General features: G+C 42.9%; 2 protein-coding genes across 2 annotated transcripts in view; one reads left to right on the top strand and one right to left on the bottom strand.

Moving 5' to 3' along the window:
• The window catches only part of epha10 (EPH receptor A10), a 149,508-nt gene extending 146,567 nt beyond the window's left edge, over positions 1-2,941 (top strand). The window contains exon 18 of the mRNA XM_079367751.1: positions 726-2,941. Within this exon, the coding sequence (XP_079223877.1) occupies positions 726-840 (115 nt within the window). The 3' untranslated portion in view covers positions 841-2,941. The remainder of the gene's footprint in view (positions 1-725) is intronic.
• A 4,827-nt stretch (positions 2,942-7,768) lies between these two features.
• On the bottom strand, positions 7,769-19,533 carry LOC306839515 (prolyl endopeptidase). The gene is made up of 15 exons (XM_079368267.1): positions 19,246-19,533; positions 16,875-16,949; positions 16,646-16,779; positions 16,400-16,530; positions 15,692-15,901; positions 15,080-15,201; positions 14,630-14,735; positions 13,598-13,789; positions 11,962-12,159; positions 10,471-10,574; positions 10,084-10,220; positions 9,784-9,878; positions 9,552-9,683; positions 8,908-9,064; positions 7,769-8,270 (listed from the first exon to the last, which is right to left on the bottom strand). Exons 1-15 carry the CDS (start codon positions 19,285-19,287, stop codon positions 7,976-7,978), a joined length of 2,130 nt encoding a protein of 709 aa, XP_079224393.1. The 5' UTR covers positions 19,288-19,533; the 3' UTR covers positions 7,769-7,975.
• Between the last annotated feature and the right edge of the window lie 704 nt (positions 19,534-20,237).

Here is a 20,237-nt window from a genome sequence, read left to right as displayed (position 1 = left end):
ATCTCCAAATGACTTACAAACGATAAGCGATAAGATTGACTATTATTTACTTCTGGTAGTTGTTATAATTCGTGTTTGAAACCGCTGCCGCAGGGTAGGTGGCAAAGGGATTCAAAACAAGCTACTGAAACGTCGTTGTTTCACATTTTTAGAAAGCGAATAATTTGAATGATTGATATGGATAACAGGTGGCGATGGATTCTGTATTCATCATTGTGACCTGACAGAAAGTCGGTTGGCCTGGTTTTCTCAGGTCTTATCAGAAAACTAGGATAGGTTAAGATAGGATAGGATATAACTTTATTGATCCCCAATGGGGAAACTACCACCTCACAGGAGGGAAATTCGGGCACCTATGACTCGTTATTCTGATTGGCTGGTTCGTAAAATCCCTCGAATTTCACTGAAGTCTGAATATCTGCATTTTCTTTTCATGTCCCAAAGTCATGGAGTTCGTCCTTCTCTTGCAGTTGTTGAGATTTTGTTGAGTGTTTGGTATTTTTTGATTGATTCACATATTCTACTGTTGAAGGAGGCCAAATGAGATTTCGACTCACATATAGAGGACAAAATAAGCAATGAAATAAGACACGGGGGGGCGCCAAAATCCCCACAAACTGAAGTTCCTCACATGATTGTTTTACTTAAGTGTTTTAAGCTTGCCAATGTCTTAAAAGGACAAAATGTGTCTCTACTAACCTTGGTCCGTCTTCATCTTTCCACAGGGACGTCCTGAGCCTTGGCATCACTTCCCTCGAGCACCAGAAGCTGATACTGGCCGCCATCCAGACTCTCAGAGCCCAGGTCATCCAGATGCATGGCCGCGGCGTGCAGGTCTAACAAACAGTCTAAAACAGCTGCTGCTGCTGCTGCAGACCTGCACACGGATGGAGGGGAGGGAGGGGAGGAGACTGGGATCTTCCAAGCCAAAGCAAAGACGAGCAGATCTATCTGCTGTCCATGTTGCTCTATCTACTCCTCCTTCCCAATAACGCCTTCCTTGAGTCCTTCCTTCCTTTTTTTTTAAATAACGTAACCCCTCAGAGACGAGCAGTGTTTCGTGTCTCGATTTTGGGGACTGCAGAGGAGTGATGTCATGACTTTTGTTGTGACCTCTTTCTGCACTTTCTGGATCAGCGTGTAAAGACTTGAATGAAAGCTGTCTGAAGCTGACCTTTAGAGATGCTGGAAAGGCGACGACCTTCTACACTGCAAACACACCTAGTTATGGACAAGATACCACTTGAAGAAACATTCATATTTCGGATGGAAATTTCCCTTTACCACAACATGAATTCACTAAAAACTAATAAAACTGGCCTTTGAGGAAAGAAGTCTCTCCACAGAACCTTGAGAGCTGATTTCATGTCAAGCAGGAACTGATTTAGTACGAGGGCACTTAATCATATCATAGTACAATGGAACTGATCTCAAATCAGTCGCCTGAAGAACTGTGCAGAAGCTCAAACATGGTAAGAATGGTGGTGAACAGTAAATGAAGAAGACCGTGCTGTCCCATGACCAGGAACAGGCTGCACCAACGTGGCTAGCAAACAGTAATCTAGTCTTATATAACATTTAAAAAGTGTACCTGGTGAGCAGAGTTCCAGTATGTTATGAGTTATGATGTGATGAACCTTCAGGAACATCAGACGCTTCTTTTCTTTTCCTTAGCGGTTGGACGACAGCTGCAAGAATCAACTGCACGGCGAAAGTTTGAAAAAAAAACAAAAAAAGTTTGTTCATTTGTCTGTTTTACAATTCTTAAGTCATCTTTTCTTTGATTTATCTATGTCTTCCTTTTGTGTTTAAAGCATCTAACCCCACCGACAATGTTGAAATACAAAGCATGGGCTCACACTGACGAACGTCCTGATTCAGATATTTATCCATATTTATTTATGTCTACAGAATTCTTATGCAAAACGTCTCCAGAAAAGGAGGTAATAAAGGTTTATTTATTTCGCTAAATGTAAAAAAAAAAAAAAAAAAGCAGTTGAATCTTCTTCTTTTGATGATTTATTAAGTTTATACAAGAAGACGTTTTTGTGAACAGGAAGTGCAAGGGAAGCTGGAGGTTCTGACAGTGTCTGTGTATCCTTTACACTCGTTTTAGTGCAGTTTCTTTATCATTAGATAAGCTGTAAACATCACAGTGTGTGTGCACCTGTGAGTGTGTGTGTGTGTGTGTGTGTGTGTTGCAGACTGGAATCGAGAATGTCAGTATTTCACTTGCAGCTGTTTCGATTGTTTACATTTATGTTGCTGTTATCATCATGCTTTGTGGTTTCTCTCCTGTACAGTGACTCTCCTCCCCTTGCTTTTGGGGAAGACGTTCATCGAGGCATTATTTGATCATTACACACACTGAAAGATACGATGTTGCAGTGGGAAAACAAAATGTGTACCTGCTTTGTAGTTGGTCCAAAAAAAAAAAAAACAGAAAAAAAAAAGACGTTTTTGTTGTTCTTTTTCTTAGTAAATGTTCCGTCAACTGAAATGAGCTCATGTGTCATCAACGTCCTCGCACACCTCTGAAGAAACACACAGGCGTCCCCTTTGACGCACACATATGAGTAAACACACACACACAACAAATTGGACCTTGTCGCTACAATGAATGGAACTGAAGTTGACCCCCCCCCTCCCCCCGTTACTGTGACCATTACGATACATGTTGAATACTGTAAATATGTATTTGAAAATGCCAAATCTATTTTTATAATTTGTTTGAAGAACAATGTGTTGAATATATCTGCTCACTGTGTAAGGGTTTTTCTCTTTGTTTTGAATTTAGGGCCTTAGCCTCTCTGTTGTTTGGAATATAAAACTGAAAAAAAAAGGTTCTTTTTGTTAGTTTTTTGATGATTTTTACCTGTTAGAAGAAAATCTGATGGCTGTTGCAATATTGAAAAGTGTTATTAAAAAAGCTCGAATACAAGCGAAGGGTTGTTTCTCATTGTGTTCTACCTTTGAGTTACATTTCTATTACAGCTGAAGAGAAACTGGAGTTTTTTATTTCCTTATCAATAATTGACAGTTTCTAAACTGTAGTTGTTCATTAGCCAATTAGATTTCTTTTAACAGGGGAACCATTTTTTTCCGTATATGACAACTACAAAAATATAACAAGGTATTAACTTGTTATGATACCATAACCATTAAGTGCTAAGAACCCACGTCTGGAGTTCCCACAATGCCACACGTTTCTTTAATGAACTATACATCAACCTTTCGAAATGTGGACGGCTAACATGTCTTCATACACGATCACTCACGTCACTGTTGAGCTGAGAGGAGAACAGAAAGGAGGTGCCCCGTTACAGGCATCAGTCCCTGGCAGAAACGCTGCTGAAACTACACTCAGTAAGACCGTATATAAAGAGCCACATTTGTTTTCTTATATTTACAAGATGTGTTCGAACAAGACAATAGCTTGAGCAGACGAGATACAGCAGCTTGTTCTTAGAAATTAATGTTTCTGCAAACATGATAACCTGTGCACCAGAGATACTTTGTATTCTCAGCTTGTTCTAAAAACGTGATAACTTGTTTAATAGTAATAGACTAGTGTGCTCCCGTTTCATTTTTAAAAATGCCAACCAATCAAGTAAAGATCCAGGCATTTGTCAAACACAAACTTGCATACTATGATTTGTGAACATACGACACACTCAATGTGAGGTCATATCTATTATGAATAATATGAAAGTATGCCGTTGAAGTCACAGCCATAATTCAGTCTTCTGACATTAGCTGATTGGTTCGAGCATTGTGCTGAATAACTGTGACTCTGCTTTTGAAAGGACAGAAGAGTTGTGTGTGCTTAGTTAGCCGAGAAAACACAACTCTAGTTACAAAAACAAGTTTTGGTTGAACAAAGAAATAAATTCTCTGGGGTTTTTTTGTGGAGACTTCAGAGAGCAGCAGAACAGATCGGGGTGAATGGGGCCTACATGATGAACTCCCTGGTCACCCTTTAACTCCGCTGTTGGTGCTAAGAAATGAACAGACGGCTTTTAGAGCTCACTCATCCCTCCAACCTTAAAGCTATCTGGACTCCTAAGACTTATCTCTCTTTTCAGGGTTAATGCTCTGGATCCACTTACAACACTTCAACTTTCAGCTACCTCTCTTTGCTTATTCAGGCACTTCATGGCTTTCTTTTATTCTCTTTGCTTTTTTCTTCCATGTGAACTTATGAAGTCTTTCTCTCTCGCTGGGTTTCGAGGTTATATTACTTACTGCTTTATTACACAACACCCACCTTAAGAATAGCACAAAGCGTATGGGAAATGATTGTACATGCAAATTAACTTTGTGCAGGTTTGCTGTGGGCAACTGTGTGGGTGTGAAGAAGTGAGTGTGCGAGTGTGGGCTTCTGTTCCTGCTCACATGGGTCAGTCCGTGTGTGTGTGTGTGTGTGTGTGTGTGTGTGAGTGCATGCATATTTGTGTGTGAGTGCGAGTCCACGGGCATACATTTGAGAATGAGATCTTTTTTATTTATCTCCTACAGTTGCAGCAGCGATCCATACTTTTTATATTAAAGTCTTATTGGAGTTGAGGATTGGAGTTGGAGACTTAATGAGTTTCATCTCCGAGACATCGCTGGCTGCAGCTTTCCAAACCTCCCACGCAATCAAACATCACCTCCTTCAGATGCTGCTGCTCAGTAGACCACCGCGCCTGAACTCCCGGTGCACTTCCTCAGGATTTGGGTATTCATTATCGGAGGCTTACAGCAGAATTCTTTGCTGCATTCAAGACGTAATGTGATGAAGAAAACAGAAAAAACTCTTATTTACATCTGAGCAACCAGAGAGTAATGACGGCTTCACACAAATGTGTACGCATTCATCTGCCGATACACAAAAGATCTTTGACTTTCACTTTTAAATTCAGTGCAACGTTGTTATTCAGCGTAAAATACGCTTTAACATGGCGAAGGCTTTATCAATCAATCAATCATTATCTGTATAGCGCCAGTTGATAACAAGCGTCATCTCGAGACACTTTACAAAAAAAGAGCATAATATGGGATCATTGTATTGATAATTGTATTCCTCGTGTTCCTGTTGTCCACACTTCTTAGGTGGAGGCAGTCGGTTGACACAGTCCGATGGTGGTGGGTTGGCGTTGGGCGTTGGTTAAAGGGAAAACCCAGTCTGAGGGTTCTGGTTGGGCGTCAAGGTTGTGGTTGAGGGACAACACAGCCGCTTTAATCTACATGATTGAAGTCATGAAATCCCCCGAGCCTTGACACTTGACCCTCTGCGTGCTCGGGGGGTCAGAAGCCACAGACGTGGCAGCACACATGCTAAATGAGGCAAATAGTTAATTTCTCAAAGGCCATCAGCCTCCTACTCCCTTGTGGTACAATACCATAATTGTTATCAGTGTGAGTGTGATGTCTTGGTATGCAAACATCACATTCTCCTCAGCGGCGAGGGACTTGGGTGTTGGTTGGTGTGTCTTTCTTTGTTTTTTTTTTTTTTTATTAGGCTTTGCACGGTTTCTAGCGTAAATCTTCAATCAGATTTGCCTGTTTATTCACCGTAAATGAGACTGGGACACGGAGACAGACAGGAGATTAAAGCAAATCGTGTTTCAAAATGCAGAATATAGATTGTTGTACTTGGGAGTTTGGGAGAAAAAAAATCACGACAACACTCAATAGGTGTTTAAAGCCTTCAGATAACGTCGAGCGACTGAGACTATGACTGTGATACAGAGAGGTGTTTCATCAAGAGGGAAGATTACTGAGAGGAAATATAAAACACTGCTGAAAGAGCTTCCAGTTCTTAGTCGGTCTATTACTTTTTAATTACTGAATTAAAAAAACATACATTTACTTACAGCCTCTCTGAGGGTATAAATCTCTAGCTTTTCGCAGTTTAACACAATTTTGAAATGTATTATACGATAAATAACGATTAAGTTTGTCTGAAAATGCAATTTCATTTTAGCACATACTTCATCTATGTGTTTATAATGCTTCTCTCTCTCTTTAGATGTCCAATCCAAAAAGGGCAAAAAAGGGCCCAAAATATCTTGAAAAAAAATCCTCAAATAAACCAAGTTGGAGTGAATGACTAATTCTGTTTTTTTTTTCTCACAAAAACAGGTTGTAGTGTAGGAGAGAGAGAAAGTCCAAAAAGGTAGAGGAAGAGGTGAAAGATTTGAGAGAGGCTCATGGGAGAGCAGGCGACACCTCTGTAAAGACATTAGTGACTCCTAGCAGTGTGTTGAGAGCCCTCGCTCCCCCTCTCGTCCTCCCTCGCTCCCTTCTCCTCTGTGTGGAGATTAAAGCTGGCTGTGTAAAGGAGAAAAAGGTCCACCTCTAAGCCAGTGTGAAGGGGAAACTTCCCCGAGCACAAAAGTTGTGCTCCCCGCTCTTTGCCGAAGCGTGCCGCTGCTCAAATCGGCTTTGAGAAATTAATCCCTGCATTATGGAGGGGAGTAAAGTAAACAAACTGTGGAGGACAGGAGGGGGACCTGGAGAGGAGCTGGGGGGAGGAGGGGGGGGGGGGGGGCTTTGGAAGGTAAAAGCTTGTGTTTCTCAGGAGGAAAAGAAACGTGAGGGCTGTGTGCGCTCGTACATGTGTATGAGAACAGAGACGTTGGAGGAAGAGGGGGAGAAGAGAGAGAGGCAGACGGGAGCAGCAAAAAGCCTCCTGGATCCTCTGGGACGCTCCTGGGAGAAGAGGAAGAAGCATCCCAGCCTTTATGCCGCATGAGCTTAAACCCCTCTCCCGCTATGTGTCTCTCGTATGTCCGGCTTATTACCGGCTTTGTCTTTCTCGGCTTCATTCAACCGCTTTGCCCCTGTGGCAGAGTCATTGTCTGCAAATCCTCCTCCTGCAGCCTCCTCTCCTCTTTCCCATCCTATCTCTGTGCTGAGAGGGTACTTAGATAAGGCCCGGGGTTCAGTCTGACGAAATCACAAACTTCCCACTGAGAAGAGATTAAACTCTGAGTGACCGAACGGACAACTTTCTCTCAGAGTTTCCATCTCTCTCTCTCTCTCTCTCTCTCTCTCTCTCTCTCTCCGTCTCTTTGACAGTTTAAACACCCGTCTGTCTGCGCGCCTCCCGAGACGCTCCATAAGTGCACTTTGAGTCTCTCTCCGCTTGTCTGCTTGTTGCCTCTCACTGTCTCGCCATACATCCACTCCCCAATCATCGCCCTCCATCTCTGGACTTTTCTGCTAAGTCTTTAAAGACACCCCCCCCCCCCCCCCCCCCCCCCCCCCGCCTACCTTTACTTGCATCTTCCTACACAAGTCCACTCTCCTTATATAAGTCCTCATCCTTAGTGTTCCAGTCTGTTTTATAAAACTCGAGCCTCCTGGTTTGATTCTACCTCTCAGAGATATTATAAAGGATCGAACAGAGCGCTCAAAGTATTCAAGCGGAGTGACACCACACTCACACTCAGCCTCTGACCTTGAGGTGGAATTCCAGGCGAGGAGGATTTCACAGTCCAACACTGCCACTCGATGGACAAGTTGGAAACTGCACCATACAGTTCTGTCTGTCGCGGTCGGGGTTTTTTTTTTCCTGATGCTCTCATGCCAGTGTTTGGCCAGGCCTAAAAGTGGGCGTGGTTGTGATTAACAATAAATGTTGTAACCACCTCCTGGGACATTTGGGCTCCCCGGTTGCAAACACCATTATTTTTGGTGTCACGGGCTGAAAAGTCTGGGAACCTCTGACTAAGACAACCATATTTTAGATCTAAGACATCATAAATTATAAGACATGAACTAGAGTGCAATAACAGATTTTTATTGTCGAACGTTTAGTCAAAAGTTAAAAACCCAGAACAAACTTAAAGTACATTTTAAACAGACATGTGATGTTGGTGCATCTGCAGGTTAAACTCTGTTTAAAGCCTTTTGATCATCTGTACTCGATCAATCAGTACATTCAAGTAGATTCTCTGTTTATACATGTTTTTATCTCCCTCACTTCTCAGTCCTTCCAGCTGATTCCCAGTGTCTCAGCGATGAAGGAGAAGATGTGAGTGTCCTCCAGGATGGCCTTGGCGGTGGGTTTCCCTGCACCGTGTCCACTCCGGGTGTCCACTCTGACCATCAGAGGCTGCCGCTGCACGGGACTGCTGCCCACGCCATACTGCAGGGTGGCACAGTACTTCAGAGTGTGCAGAGGAACCACGCGGTCGTCGTGATCCGCCGTCAGGAGCAGAACGGCCGGGTAAGGAGGCCCCGAGTACGGAGGCTGAGGCAGGTTATGGAGCGGAGAATACCTGGAGGGAAAGATGAAAGGAAAGTCAGAGAGGGAAGAGACGATACGGGACTGATAATTAAATGAGCTGTGTGATTCTGCTGAGGCATGTGGATGAAAGTAAAACCAGGAACAGAACCTGAGACGTTTTTTAACGACAATTTAGAGAGGGAATTTAGTTGACTGATTGACCAATGGATTGAAAACTGTTCAACGTTTAAAAAACTACAATATGAAGTTTAAAAGTGGTGGAAAAAAATATTTACAGAAGAGATCTGGAAGCAGAAAACAAACAGTGAAGTGGTGCAAAGTTTACAGTCTAGAAGAGCCGACAGACTATAACACAGAGATATTCTTAGTGACGTCACTCATTGGTAAAAGAAGGGACATTTTGAAGCCCATTGGTGGCTGTCACCATTTTGAAAATACAGACAAAGAAACCCACAGAAGATTTAAAGCAGATTGATTTCACTTTATAATACCTCAACTGTCCAAGGTAGTTTAAAGATGACAGAGAGCAAATTAATTGGCGGATAAATTAAATTTAACACCGATCAATCTCATAAGACCATCCATTGACTCAGAGGGAAGATGTGTGCACACAGCGAGTGTGACAGAATCTACAGAAAGTACGATGTGGTGTCTGCTGGTGTTCATACTTGATGAGCCACTTGAACTGCTCGGGGTCGTCAGAGCAGCCGTAGTCGGAGGTCCAGGCGTGACCGATGGTGAATTTGTGGAACTTCAGCATATCCATCACCCCCACCTCTGCCACGGCGCAGCCAAACAGGTCCGGGCGCTGGTTCACGCACGCCGCTGCGTTCGTGTATTCCAAAGTTATTATCAAAGAACAAAAACATTTCAAAACACATGCGAGGACCGTCTCCCTCCGACGGCCGCTCACACACCAAGCAGGAAGGCGTTAGATGGGTTTGTGCAGCGCCATATGGCAGCCAGCTTCTGGTAAATGATTTGACAGAGCACTGTTTAATGTGCTGTTTAATAGCTTAATTAATTGAAGCTAAGCAGTTAGATGAATTTGACGTTAGTAATTATGCCTGAGATGTAATACAAAGAACACAAAGCACTGTGATGAAGGCAGCTGGGAGTGGAGGGGGGAGCAGCGATCGAAGAACAAGGAGACGTACGATAGATGTTCTCGTTAGAAGCTTTGAAGTTTTTAATTGTGTATGATAATGGAGCTGAGCTCTACGCTGGGAGAAGTAGTTTACACAGTTTATCTTCAAACATATTCTCTGCGTCTGTAAAAACGCACAAACAAACACTCTGGTCCTGTACTTACCCACCAGCAGCCCTCCGTTAGAGCCGCCGTTGATGGCGATGCGGCTCGCTGCCGTGTATTTCTCCTGGATCAGGTACTCGGCTGCACACTGGAAGTCGTCGAATCCGTTCTGCTTGTTCCCCAATGTACCGGCTACGAACACATCAACATGACAGGACATGTTTTTTTTTTAAAGTCAGAGTTGGTCTAACTTGCAGTATGTTTTAATAGTGCGCTCCTCTGGAGTGCTCACCTTTGTGCCAGGTGAGGCCGTACTCTCCGCCCCCTCTGATGTTTGCCACAGCCAGGACCCCGCCCAGGTGTCTCACAAACAGCAGGTAGGCAGAACTGACCACACACAACCAAAGACAGGGTTAGGAGCAATGTTAGCCCACAAACATCACATTCTAATGACAATATACAACTATGTAAAAAAAAAAAGAAAGAAAAAAAAGTGCTACTCAGGACTCTGTCTTTATTTGCGTGGCGTTATAAAAAAGAAAGACAGTGACATCACTGGTTTCGATGAGATTATTTTAGCAGTGGTTCTTACTTGTAGTATGGTTGGATTGACGCCTCGAAGCCACCGTAGCCGTACAGGAAGACGGGATGAGTCCCGTCCTTCTTTAGTCCCTTAGCATGAACCAAGAACATGGGGATCTCGGTGCCGTCTTTACTGGGGTAGAACACCTGTACGTGTACGAGACCGTGAAGAAACCATCCGTACATGAACCATCTGCTCATCATCTCGAGTGTTATTAAACCGCACAGCTCTCACATAAGTGTTCTGCTTTTCTTAGAATCACACCAAACAACATTTATGTGAATTGTTGGAGACTCAGGGAAATCAGAAGATGAGCGTACAATCAGCAGACGCGTTTATAAAACAGAGATAAGAACATGAATAGAAAGAACAGATTAGATAAGAGGAGGATGTTACCTGGCTGGTCTGGTAGTCGTCCTGCTTGATGCCTTTGACCTCCACCTCCCTGAACACTCTGGGCTCTGGGCTGGACTCGCTCAAATCACAGTGGTAGATGATACCTGGGTTAGAAGGTCAGAAGCTGATGAGGGTTTGAATCCAGGAGGATCATTTAATGACTGATGATTCATTTATTGAAAAGTTTGAAGAGCCATTCCTGATTCATAATTTAACTGCCAAAAACTCAGCTCAACAAATTCTTCTTTCAGGTCTGTGTGTCACGATAGGAAAACCTTTAAAGGAGCAACATGGAACTCTGACACCTAGTGGTTAAAAGGGTTACTGCACATTCAGAACCGTGGAGAGAGCCGCCTCCCCTCACCCCCTCCTCCTTATAGACTTGATGCTCACACAGGTTGCGGACAATGAAGCTTCAGTGTTTAGCCAGCTCTGAATCGGTCTGTAAACCTTTCTGCATTCTTTTTCAAAAGCAGCTCCAATATTGATCCTAGTTTGATCTTAGTTTCTGCTCGTGGAGCGTCTTAGCATGCAGAGGCTTTTCAGGTCGGGTACAATCACTTCTAGCTGAACCAGTTAGCTTGCCCGCTTCCATCGCTGCAACACCAGTTTGTTTGCCCGTCCACCTGAGAAACCAAGAGGCAGCAGTTTGTGGGGGTGCCTTAAAACAGCCTACCCCCTCTGGGCTAATCAAATACTGACTATCAATCAATTATTATTTGTACAGCACCAGTTCATAATAAGTGTTATCTCAAAACGCTTAACAAAAGAGGAGTAGACTAATGTGCAGGCAGGTTTTCTAATTCCTCGCCTTCCTGTTGTCCACACTTCCTTGCAGCTGAGTTGGAGGTCGGAACAGGTCGGGCATGAATGAGGACGCCGATGTCTGCGGGGACGACACATTCTGATGGCGGCGGTTGGGTGTCAGGTGTTAGTTGGGACGGCACAGTCCCGAGACCATTAAAGACCCGATTTCAAACTTAGCAGGAAGACACACCGGCTGCTGCATTGTTGTTAGAGGAGCCAGCACTTCAGCATCTCATTACGATATATTTGTCATTTTATGATTTAATTCAGTTCATATCTTACTGATTGGACCTTCAACCTTGGAAAAGTAACATTTAATGATAATATGAGCTTTCACTTTGACTGTACAGTCAAATAACTGATAATGTAGTTGCTGACATGACACGATTTCTAACACTGCGCTCTTAAAAGTTAAAGTGAAAATGAAACGTACAGCTGTGAGCGTGTTTGAGGCCGTCATTGGTACAAAGCAGCTTCAAGGCAGAAATACATTCATCTATTTTGAATGAAAAGAAAACTATTCATTTCTTTTGTAAAGGGTTTTTTTTTTTTTTTAAAGTGTTTAATGGATCCTTCTTGTGTGGGGCTAGCATCATTATTTCATGCTAGTGTACATTTTGAGTTTCCATTATCAATTGAAGGAGTATGAAAGGAAAAAAAAAACCTGGTGAAGTGACAGAATACCTGGTGTAGTGAAGGAGGAAAACTTGTAGAAAAAGTCGGAGTGCTTCTTCTTGCAGCTCACTCCGGCTACAGTGCCGACATCCAGCGGCAGATCCCTGACCAGCTGACCAGTGGACAACTCGTACACCTGCAGGATGTCCTTCACGTCATGGAGATAGTTGACCAGCAGGTGGTGCTGGTTCACACAGGAGACGAGGCCTGCAGAAGTAAATAAATTGAAGGGGAAATGTTTGATTTATGTACAGCATAGTAATCTCAACAATGAACCATCTTCTTCCTCGTTTCAGGATCGTGGGGAAAATACAGATGAGCATAAAAAACAAAGCATAGAGCTAAATCAAGAAGCAGGCTGTGGAGCATTTTAATCAAACGTGATGCATTCTTAGCTTCAGCCAGCAGGGGGCAATCTAACATCCTATAAGTGTCAAACAAGTCAATGCAGGACTCACTGCACATGAAAAATCAGAGGTGATACAGAGGCTACCTTCCCCTTCGTGACTGTTTATGAAACAGAGGTTTACCACTACTCTTAAGAAGGTCTTTTTTTTTTAGCTGTGTCATCAGTGTCACAAAACCAAATCTAATCTATTACTCTGTTTAAACAGAGGAGACAGGACAATCTGCAAGTTGATGGAAAGCTCCCATAAAAGTATATATAGGCTAGATGACTGCTGCAATGTTTGATTACATAAGTTCTTTAAAGGCAGACGTGAGTAATGTGGATGAGAGTCAGATGAGTAACTGCCGCTCCTACACCCTGGACTGCACAGATCCAGTAAGTCTTATCTGACTGTGCTGCACTAACATCGGACAAGAAACTCCACAAAAAAAAAAACAGGACGCTAACATCCTGACAGCATTTGACATCTTCTTTTAAATAACTAGATGGAACTTTTCAATCTTTATGCTGATGATGCAGTTTGGTTTTGTACCTCATAGAGAGGAACTTTAAATACACAAATCAATGTAGATAAACTACTTTTACACACCCTGAAGGGCCATTTTGTCTGTTATTGAACATTTCAAAATTCCATCAGTGTGTTGTAATTATTTTATTCTGTACCTTTCCCCCACCACTCTCTGTGCCCATAAGAGGAGTTTTAAACAGATGAGGACACGCCTTCTGTTAACAGCGAGGCTAAAGTGCATCATTGTACTTTCAGTCCGACCGCAGTGGACCAACTCGAAACATGGAAATTCACTGCTGTATGAATCAGTAAAATTTAAGTTAGCTTACCATAACTCCAATGACTCACACACACACACAAAAAAGTGTACAACGAAGTGCTTATGGACCAAGTTTCACTTTTTTGAGCAGAGTTCCCTGTGACGGAGGTTTTTCGACCACTTCCCCGTGTGTGTGGCTGAGCAGTCATCACGGCAGGACAGAGATTCAGCGAAAAAACTCTTGTGCAAGTGTCTGAGGGCTGATTTGTGGAACTACTTCTCCATGTATTGGCCATCTACGTACGCCGAACTCGGTGGAATTTTCACACGCTCCGACACAACCACACAGCTGTCGTGCCAATGATGAGTGAACTTTAAGACACAGTGAAGAGAACTGATACCGTACTGGGGGGGGGGGGGTCCTGACCTTCTGCTCTATATTCCTGTGAAAATTTCTGCTCAGTCTCACCCAGGACGTCCTTGTCATGCTGCGGTATGAGGGTAGTCCAGTGCTGCCTGTCTGGTTTCTGGATGTCAATGTTGATGAGGCAGTATCGAGGAGCGTCCAGGTTGGAGCGGAAGGTGAACACAGTCCCCTCATTGGTGACGTACGAGTACTGGGCGTCAAAGTTGTCCACAAGTTTGACCCACGGCAGCAGGCCTGAAGGAGAAAAGGGAAAAAAATGACAAATTTAAAAGATTTAAATCTGCCTTTAAAATGGTGATTAAAGTCTTATTACATGCTAAAAAAAAATACTTTTCAATTACATTTTACGCAGCCTGCTTGCATTAGAAAATATCAAAATCAAGATTTTCTTTTACTGGACATAAAAAGGCCAAAATGCACAATTATGATCTTTTTCAAAGTGAAATCGAGTCATTGCATGGTCCTCCAACACTCCTGTGCTGATCCTTGTTATATTGAAGGTGTGGAAATGTCAGTGTTTGCTTTAAGAAGAGCTCACTCTTACAAAGTGTGCAGTACAGTACGTGGCTTGTATTGAGAGTAAACACTGAAAGTAAAATGAAACGTTTTTTTTCAAACGTGAGAAATTTGCTGGTAATTCTGAGAAAAGACTTGTGACACTTGGCAGCAAGAAAGTAATGATTCTAGTTCTTAGAAAGGATTTGTTTGTCGGTGTTTTTACTCCTTTGTCAAAAGAGGAAGCTGAGACAACCGCAGCGCCGGTGAAGCCATCTTTACAAACACGTTGACTATCACTTTTCCCAGCAAACACACGGCTAAGCTCACGCCCAGCTGATACTAATGCTGGTGACTTGTACTCTTCTTACCTTCTGTCTTTTCCATGTGACAAGATGTAAGGATTACTGAGCTTTTTTTTGCTTGAACTTTCAAGCAAGAAAAGCATTATCTTATCCTAATCAAGTTCGACAGAGACACATGCAGGCCTCAGACTTCTTTCTGTTCCTGCTTCTAAAGAAAACATCCACGTGTTTTGTATGTGAGGTGCTTCGGTCTGAGCCGGACGTGTTCCACAACCTGTGATGCCGTCGGCTAGCTCCTGAAGGTCGCAGTACCACAGCCGGTTGACGGGCTCGCAGCCTTCAGTGACGGACAGAACAGCATACCTGCCATCATCGGAAATCTGGAGAAACACACATGATTCTTTGAATGTCGTCTTTTCTGCACGGCTCACGATCTCTACGGATGAATGAAACTCTCGTCATGAGCAACCAGCCACATAATCAACCCCCTAAAAGAGGAATGAAGATGATTCGTTAGGAGGAGCAGTTGTGGGAGTCACATTTCCCCGTCTCGCCTGGGAACGCCGCCACCGCAACATGACCTCAAACAAGCCGAAGAAAATGGATGCATGGGCGACATTTCACAATTTACTTTTTTGATTTAATTTCATTCATTCTCGCTGCATGTAATTCTGCAACATTCCTTTAAATGAAGCTTTAAAAGATGTTTGATCTCTGGACTCACTGTTACTGAACTGTGCCACTTCGGATGTTCAGGGAACTCTGCCACCAGAATGTCGTCCGACTGTTGGCTGCCGATGACATGGAAGTAGAGCTTCTGGTTGATGTTGCTGGTGGTCTCGGTGCCTGTAGTGAAACACAGAGGGGGGGGGGGGGGGGGGGGGTCGCAGCTGTTAGAATATTTGAATGTGGAAGGCTTTGATTTCAGTTTGCGTTGCATCCAAAATACAGCCTTCTGTCCCTCTTCACCCTTCCTCCGCCTCTCTCCCTCTCCGAGGAACACTTTAAAAAACACCTACATGACGAAATACACAGCTGTGGTTTTAATTGTTAAAAAGGAAGGACCCCCCCCTATCATTTTCATGTAATACTCTTTTTATTTCACCAACAGCTCGTATTTTTGATGTTTGTTGTGTTCATGTGGACGTTGTGCAGCTGGCTGATAATAAAAGTTCCTGCGCGACATTCAGCCCGTGTGGATCTGCTTTTGTTATTTCTACACAGGACAACACATCAAGATATATAAACAGCTATCGAATGCTGAGATTTGATTGGTCCGTATCGTTCAGCTCTAGTTTAAGGCTTTGAATCTTTGAGCATCGTGACTCTTACTTACCATCTGTTTTTCCTTCCTGGGGCGGGTAGCAGTTGTAAAAGACTCCCTTGGCATCGTGAGTCCAGGCCAAGCAGCTGAACTTCACCCTCTCCAGCACGTCAGGCAGAAGTGTGAGGTCGTCAGCCTTCATGAAGCGCACCGTCACCCAGTCTGAACCGCTGCTGCTCAAACCGTACGCAAAGTACTCGCACTCCTCCGACAGGCGGCCCACTGGATGGAGAGAGGGACAAGGGAGAGGAAAAAAAGGGCGAGGTTGACTCTCTGTGTTTCTCTTTTCTTCACGTCTCTACTTCGACGTGCATGAAGCAAATACACGGAGCTGTGTGAGCAAGAAAGAGCAAGCCCATAGAGCAGGAGGAATGAAAATGTCTGGTACAGCTGTCAAATAGCGGCCACAGACTGTATGATAGCGAATCAGTGATTTTTCTCTGACAAAAGAGAACAGCACGTAGAACACAACTGCAACTTTACTGACTTTGAGGCTTATTTGGAGAAGTTTTGGCCCTCTTACAATCATGGATTTCTCTCTAATGGGAATCGATTATACGTCATGTCCACATCCTCTTCCTGTGCTTGTGTTTGTGCATGAGGATCTGTGCCTGTACCTCTTCCACCTGTGCCAGAGCCGAACAAGCATCCCGTGCTTTTTTTTTTTTTAACAAAAAAAACACGGTACGCACGGTGCAGGTTGAGTGTGAGTGCTCTTACTCTTCAGAGCCACAGTGCCGTCTTCAGACAGTTTATTCGGGTCAAAGAATACAGTCGCAGGCCCATCCAGAGAGTCCTGCACGTAGAGTACATCCTGGTTCTGGAGACCTTTGTTATGGAAGTAGAAATATCTAGAAATAAAAGCAGAAAATTAAAAAAATGTTTTACTTTACTAGATCTGCAACTCAAGTTCGTCACGTTCATGTGCCACAGTGTTTCAGTCCTCTTAATTGTACGTAGTAATACCTGTTCCCTCTTTTGTAAGGGCAGCTGTATTTGGGATAGTCGTAAAGCTCAGTGAGGCGCTGCTGGAACTGCGCCCGCACGGCGCACTGCTCCAGGTACGGCATGCTCACTTTGTTCTGCTCCTCCACAAACGCCTGGGAACGTGCAAAGAACAGAAAGAACGGTGTCAATTCGAAGGAATTTCTGGTGAAGAAAGAGCTTCATTTGTATGCAAACTGTTCAAACAAACCATTGTTTCTGCACTATCCGGGTCCTCCAGCCATGCATAAGCATCGCAGATCTTGTTTCCATGGTAGTCGTCCACCTGCAGCAAAGACAGATGACTGTTGTTACAACGACAGCTGAGCCCGTTTTTCCTCAGAAGCAGGCTTCGAAATTCTTCTGAATTTACTCTGAGCTTCGCATCACTAAACTGCAAGAGAATCAAATTCAAAGTGTTGACAGGTTTCACTGTTTTTATCTTCTGAGACTGCACTTAGATCCGGCACTATGTAGGAAAGAAAAACAATACAGCAATGTAATCTGTTGCTGAACCGCTGCAAGCATTTAAAAAGTGATCACTGTGTTCTACCCGGTTTGACCTGCAGGGGAATCTGAGCGCAGCACTTTGGATCAGCTGGAGGATGTGTCGCACAGTGACCTGTGGAAAACTAACCGCGATGAAATTAAAGTTTCCAACTCGAGTTACTAACAGATAAAAATAACGGGATTGTTCTTCATTTAAAAAAATAAATAAAATAAATGATTGTCAGTAACCAAGTGCTTCACAAATAAGTCCCACTACACAGATGTCACTCCCTTCTCCCATTGGCTGGCTCGGAGTGAATTCTCACAGGATATCCTGCTGCGTTCTCACATCCGTCAACTCGGACTCGCTGCAGGGGGGGAAAGGGAACACTCGGGGTCTGACAGGAGAAACTCCGGGTTCCACGTTCCTCCTGCGTCAGAATTAATCTCATCAATTAGACATTTCCAGATAACTGCTGGTGTTTTCCCTTCTCGTGTACCACAAATATGCCCTCTGCACTTACGTCATCAGTCCAGTTCTGAAAACTGAAAACTGACGATACATCGTTTGCAAACACAGCAGTGTTCTGTGCTGCGTCAAAGGGGGAACTTTCAGGCCATAATAAAGACATAAACGCTGCTGAGGACACTGACATCATATCCTCATTACCCAGATATAATCACCTTAAGAGGAGTTTACATTCTGCAACTAAACAGAAAGGACATCTGGTGGGTTTAGAAAGCTCATTCTGACACTTATACAGTTGGAGGCAAGAAGAAGAAGAACCCATGACCAAATTATCTCCTGGATCATTTTAAGTATTGGACAGTTTATTGGACTAATCAGAACATTTCAAGGGCCTGGCTGTTTTTCCATTACTCCTTATAGGCGATAGATTGCACTTTCATTTAACAATTAATAAGTAAATGTATTGATGTATCCCTTCGTTCAGTTCAGCGTGATATAGAGCACAGTCATTTAAACAAGTATAGAAACCACAGGGAGAAATATGAACAGATGAGCCATGATGCAGATGTACACGTATAGTACAAAAATGAAATCTCAAATATCGCCTTTGCAGGCTCATCTGAGGTAGAATAGACATGAACACATTCTTGGTTCTGTGTTGAACCTCCATCAACAGAAGGATGGTTTAACTACTTTAGAGACATCGCTCTCAGACCCACTTTTTCTTGAAAAAATAGAACAAAACTAAACAAAACTAAAAAAGTTATTTTCCATTTTAAATTTTTGGTTTATTCTAAATGTTATTTTCATTTTGTGGAGCTGTGTTCGCATGATTTTGTGTTATGTGCATTCATGTATGGGTGTGTATGTGTAACTCTTTGTCTCAATTGTTATGTACAGTGTGTTTTTCTTCCTTTCCTTCAGCGGCGAATAACAATCTGTAAACAGTTTCCATCCTTGAAGCTCTTGTTTACAAGCATCTTATGAAACATAGACCCGAAGATGCATGCTCAGTTAGAAAAAAAAATACTAATAATAATAATAAGTGCAATATTGTGCTGTATTTCAGTGATACAAAATTTTAAAAAAATCATAAAGTAGTAAGAAACAATTCAATCAATCAAATCCAAAGACAACATATTGAAGCATCACACTGTTACCTTACCTTACAGGTAAGGTTCATGCATATTTAAAGTAACATTACATCCCACGTGATAATTCTATAAGTGTGTGTGTATGTATATGTGTGTGTGGAGGGGGGGGGGGAGATTAAGTAGGCTATGTAGTGTTAAGTGGAAATTGTATTGAGGGATCTGGGGTTTTGCAGGAGAAAGGAAACGATGATTCAGTCAGCTGTGTGAAACAGTGGTCAGAGGGAAACCCTAAATGACTGATGGATGTGAAAGACTTCAAACTTTGACTTTTGGTCTTCAAAAGTTTTGTTTTTCTTTCTTCAATATCTCGCTATTTGCCTTTCTCCCCCTGTTCCGGAATGACTTCCGTCTTTCTCTTCCTGCTCTCGTTTTCTGAGCTTCGTATGCTCGCGACTCTGAACGAAGCATGCACGCACGCGCGCGCACACCCAAACAGCGCGAGAGAGGTGAATAAAGTACTCCACACTGACCTTACTTTCATCCCGACGAGCAGCCGGATACTTAAACGCCATAGCGGAGTTTCTTAGTCTTCCTGTTTTTCTGTCGGGTTGTCCTAAAGTTGCCGCTTTGTGTATTTTTTAAATGTCTTTTCTTTGCTCTGAATTCGGCGTGTCCACTGACTGAATCAATTCTTAGCGCGGAGTGAAAGTGAAAGCATCTTTCGCTCAACCACCACGTACAGACGTACACACACACACACGTTTGTACAACGCGCCCGCTGCTTACTATCCAGGAAGTGGTGCGTCACCAGGGCAAGTGACGGCATACGTAAAATACGCCACGTATGCTCACGTGCATTTTTAGATAAATCATGCGATAAGGTGTTATGGATCAGTATCACATCAACAACCTAAGATATAGTTTGAGAAGTCATAAGTGTTATTAATGTGATGTCATTTTTGCAACAAAACATAGCCAACAATTTACATCCATGTCTTTATGATATGAGTCTAAACTTGACAGTAACAGAGATCACTCAAGACATTAAGACATGTTTGCAGCTAACCTGTAATTTGGTATGGCATCCAAATTTAGTTTAGATGCAGAAGCATCATTAAAGGCAAGGTCAGTAACTTTATCCAATAGAAAATAAAATATAGGCTCATACAAATCCACAGTCTTTACATGTGATTTGATGTTTTGCTTTGTTTTAGTTGACAGGACATTTCTGGGAGGGGAAGCTGGAGTTTAAGGGTGGATACAGTTCAGTCATTGGATACGTCAACGTTAATATTAATAATAATAACTGTAGAGAAGCTGGTGTTTGCGATTGATTTTTCATGGCATTTAAATGAGATAATGTTTAATGGAACAAAAATGAGTTTGATAACCAACACACTTCCACTTTATGTTTGTACATCTGTGATTTAAAAAAACAGCCCCCAACAACATTATTACTCATCTGTCTTTATGACATTCCTCTTTACTTCCTCTTTACCCGTAAAGGTCGCATTTCCTGAAC

This window comes from Symphodus melops (assembly GCF_947650265.1).
Source record: "Symphodus melops genome assembly, chromosome: 18".
Taxonomy (NCBI): domain Eukaryota; kingdom Metazoa; phylum Chordata; class Actinopteri; order Labriformes; family Labridae; genus Symphodus; species Symphodus melops.
Note: the sequence above shows the minus strand (reverse complement) of the source record. Positions and strands in the feature narration are given on the sequence as shown.

Bases quoted from the DNA above. Each gene is read 5' to 3' on its own strand.
- LOC306839515 (XM_079368267.1), bottom strand. From the start codon at position 19,287: ATGGCGTTTAAGTATCCGGCTGCTCGTCGGGATGAAAGTAAG. The intron at 10,575-11,961 runs GTATTCTGTCAC...CTTCTAACCCAG, and splicing joins TTCCTCCTTCACTACACCAG to GTATCATCTACCACTGTGAT. The intron at 8,271-8,907 runs GTATGAACACCA...CTTTCCCTCCAG, and splicing joins CAGTTCAAGTGGCTCATCAA to GTATTCTCCGCTCCATAACC.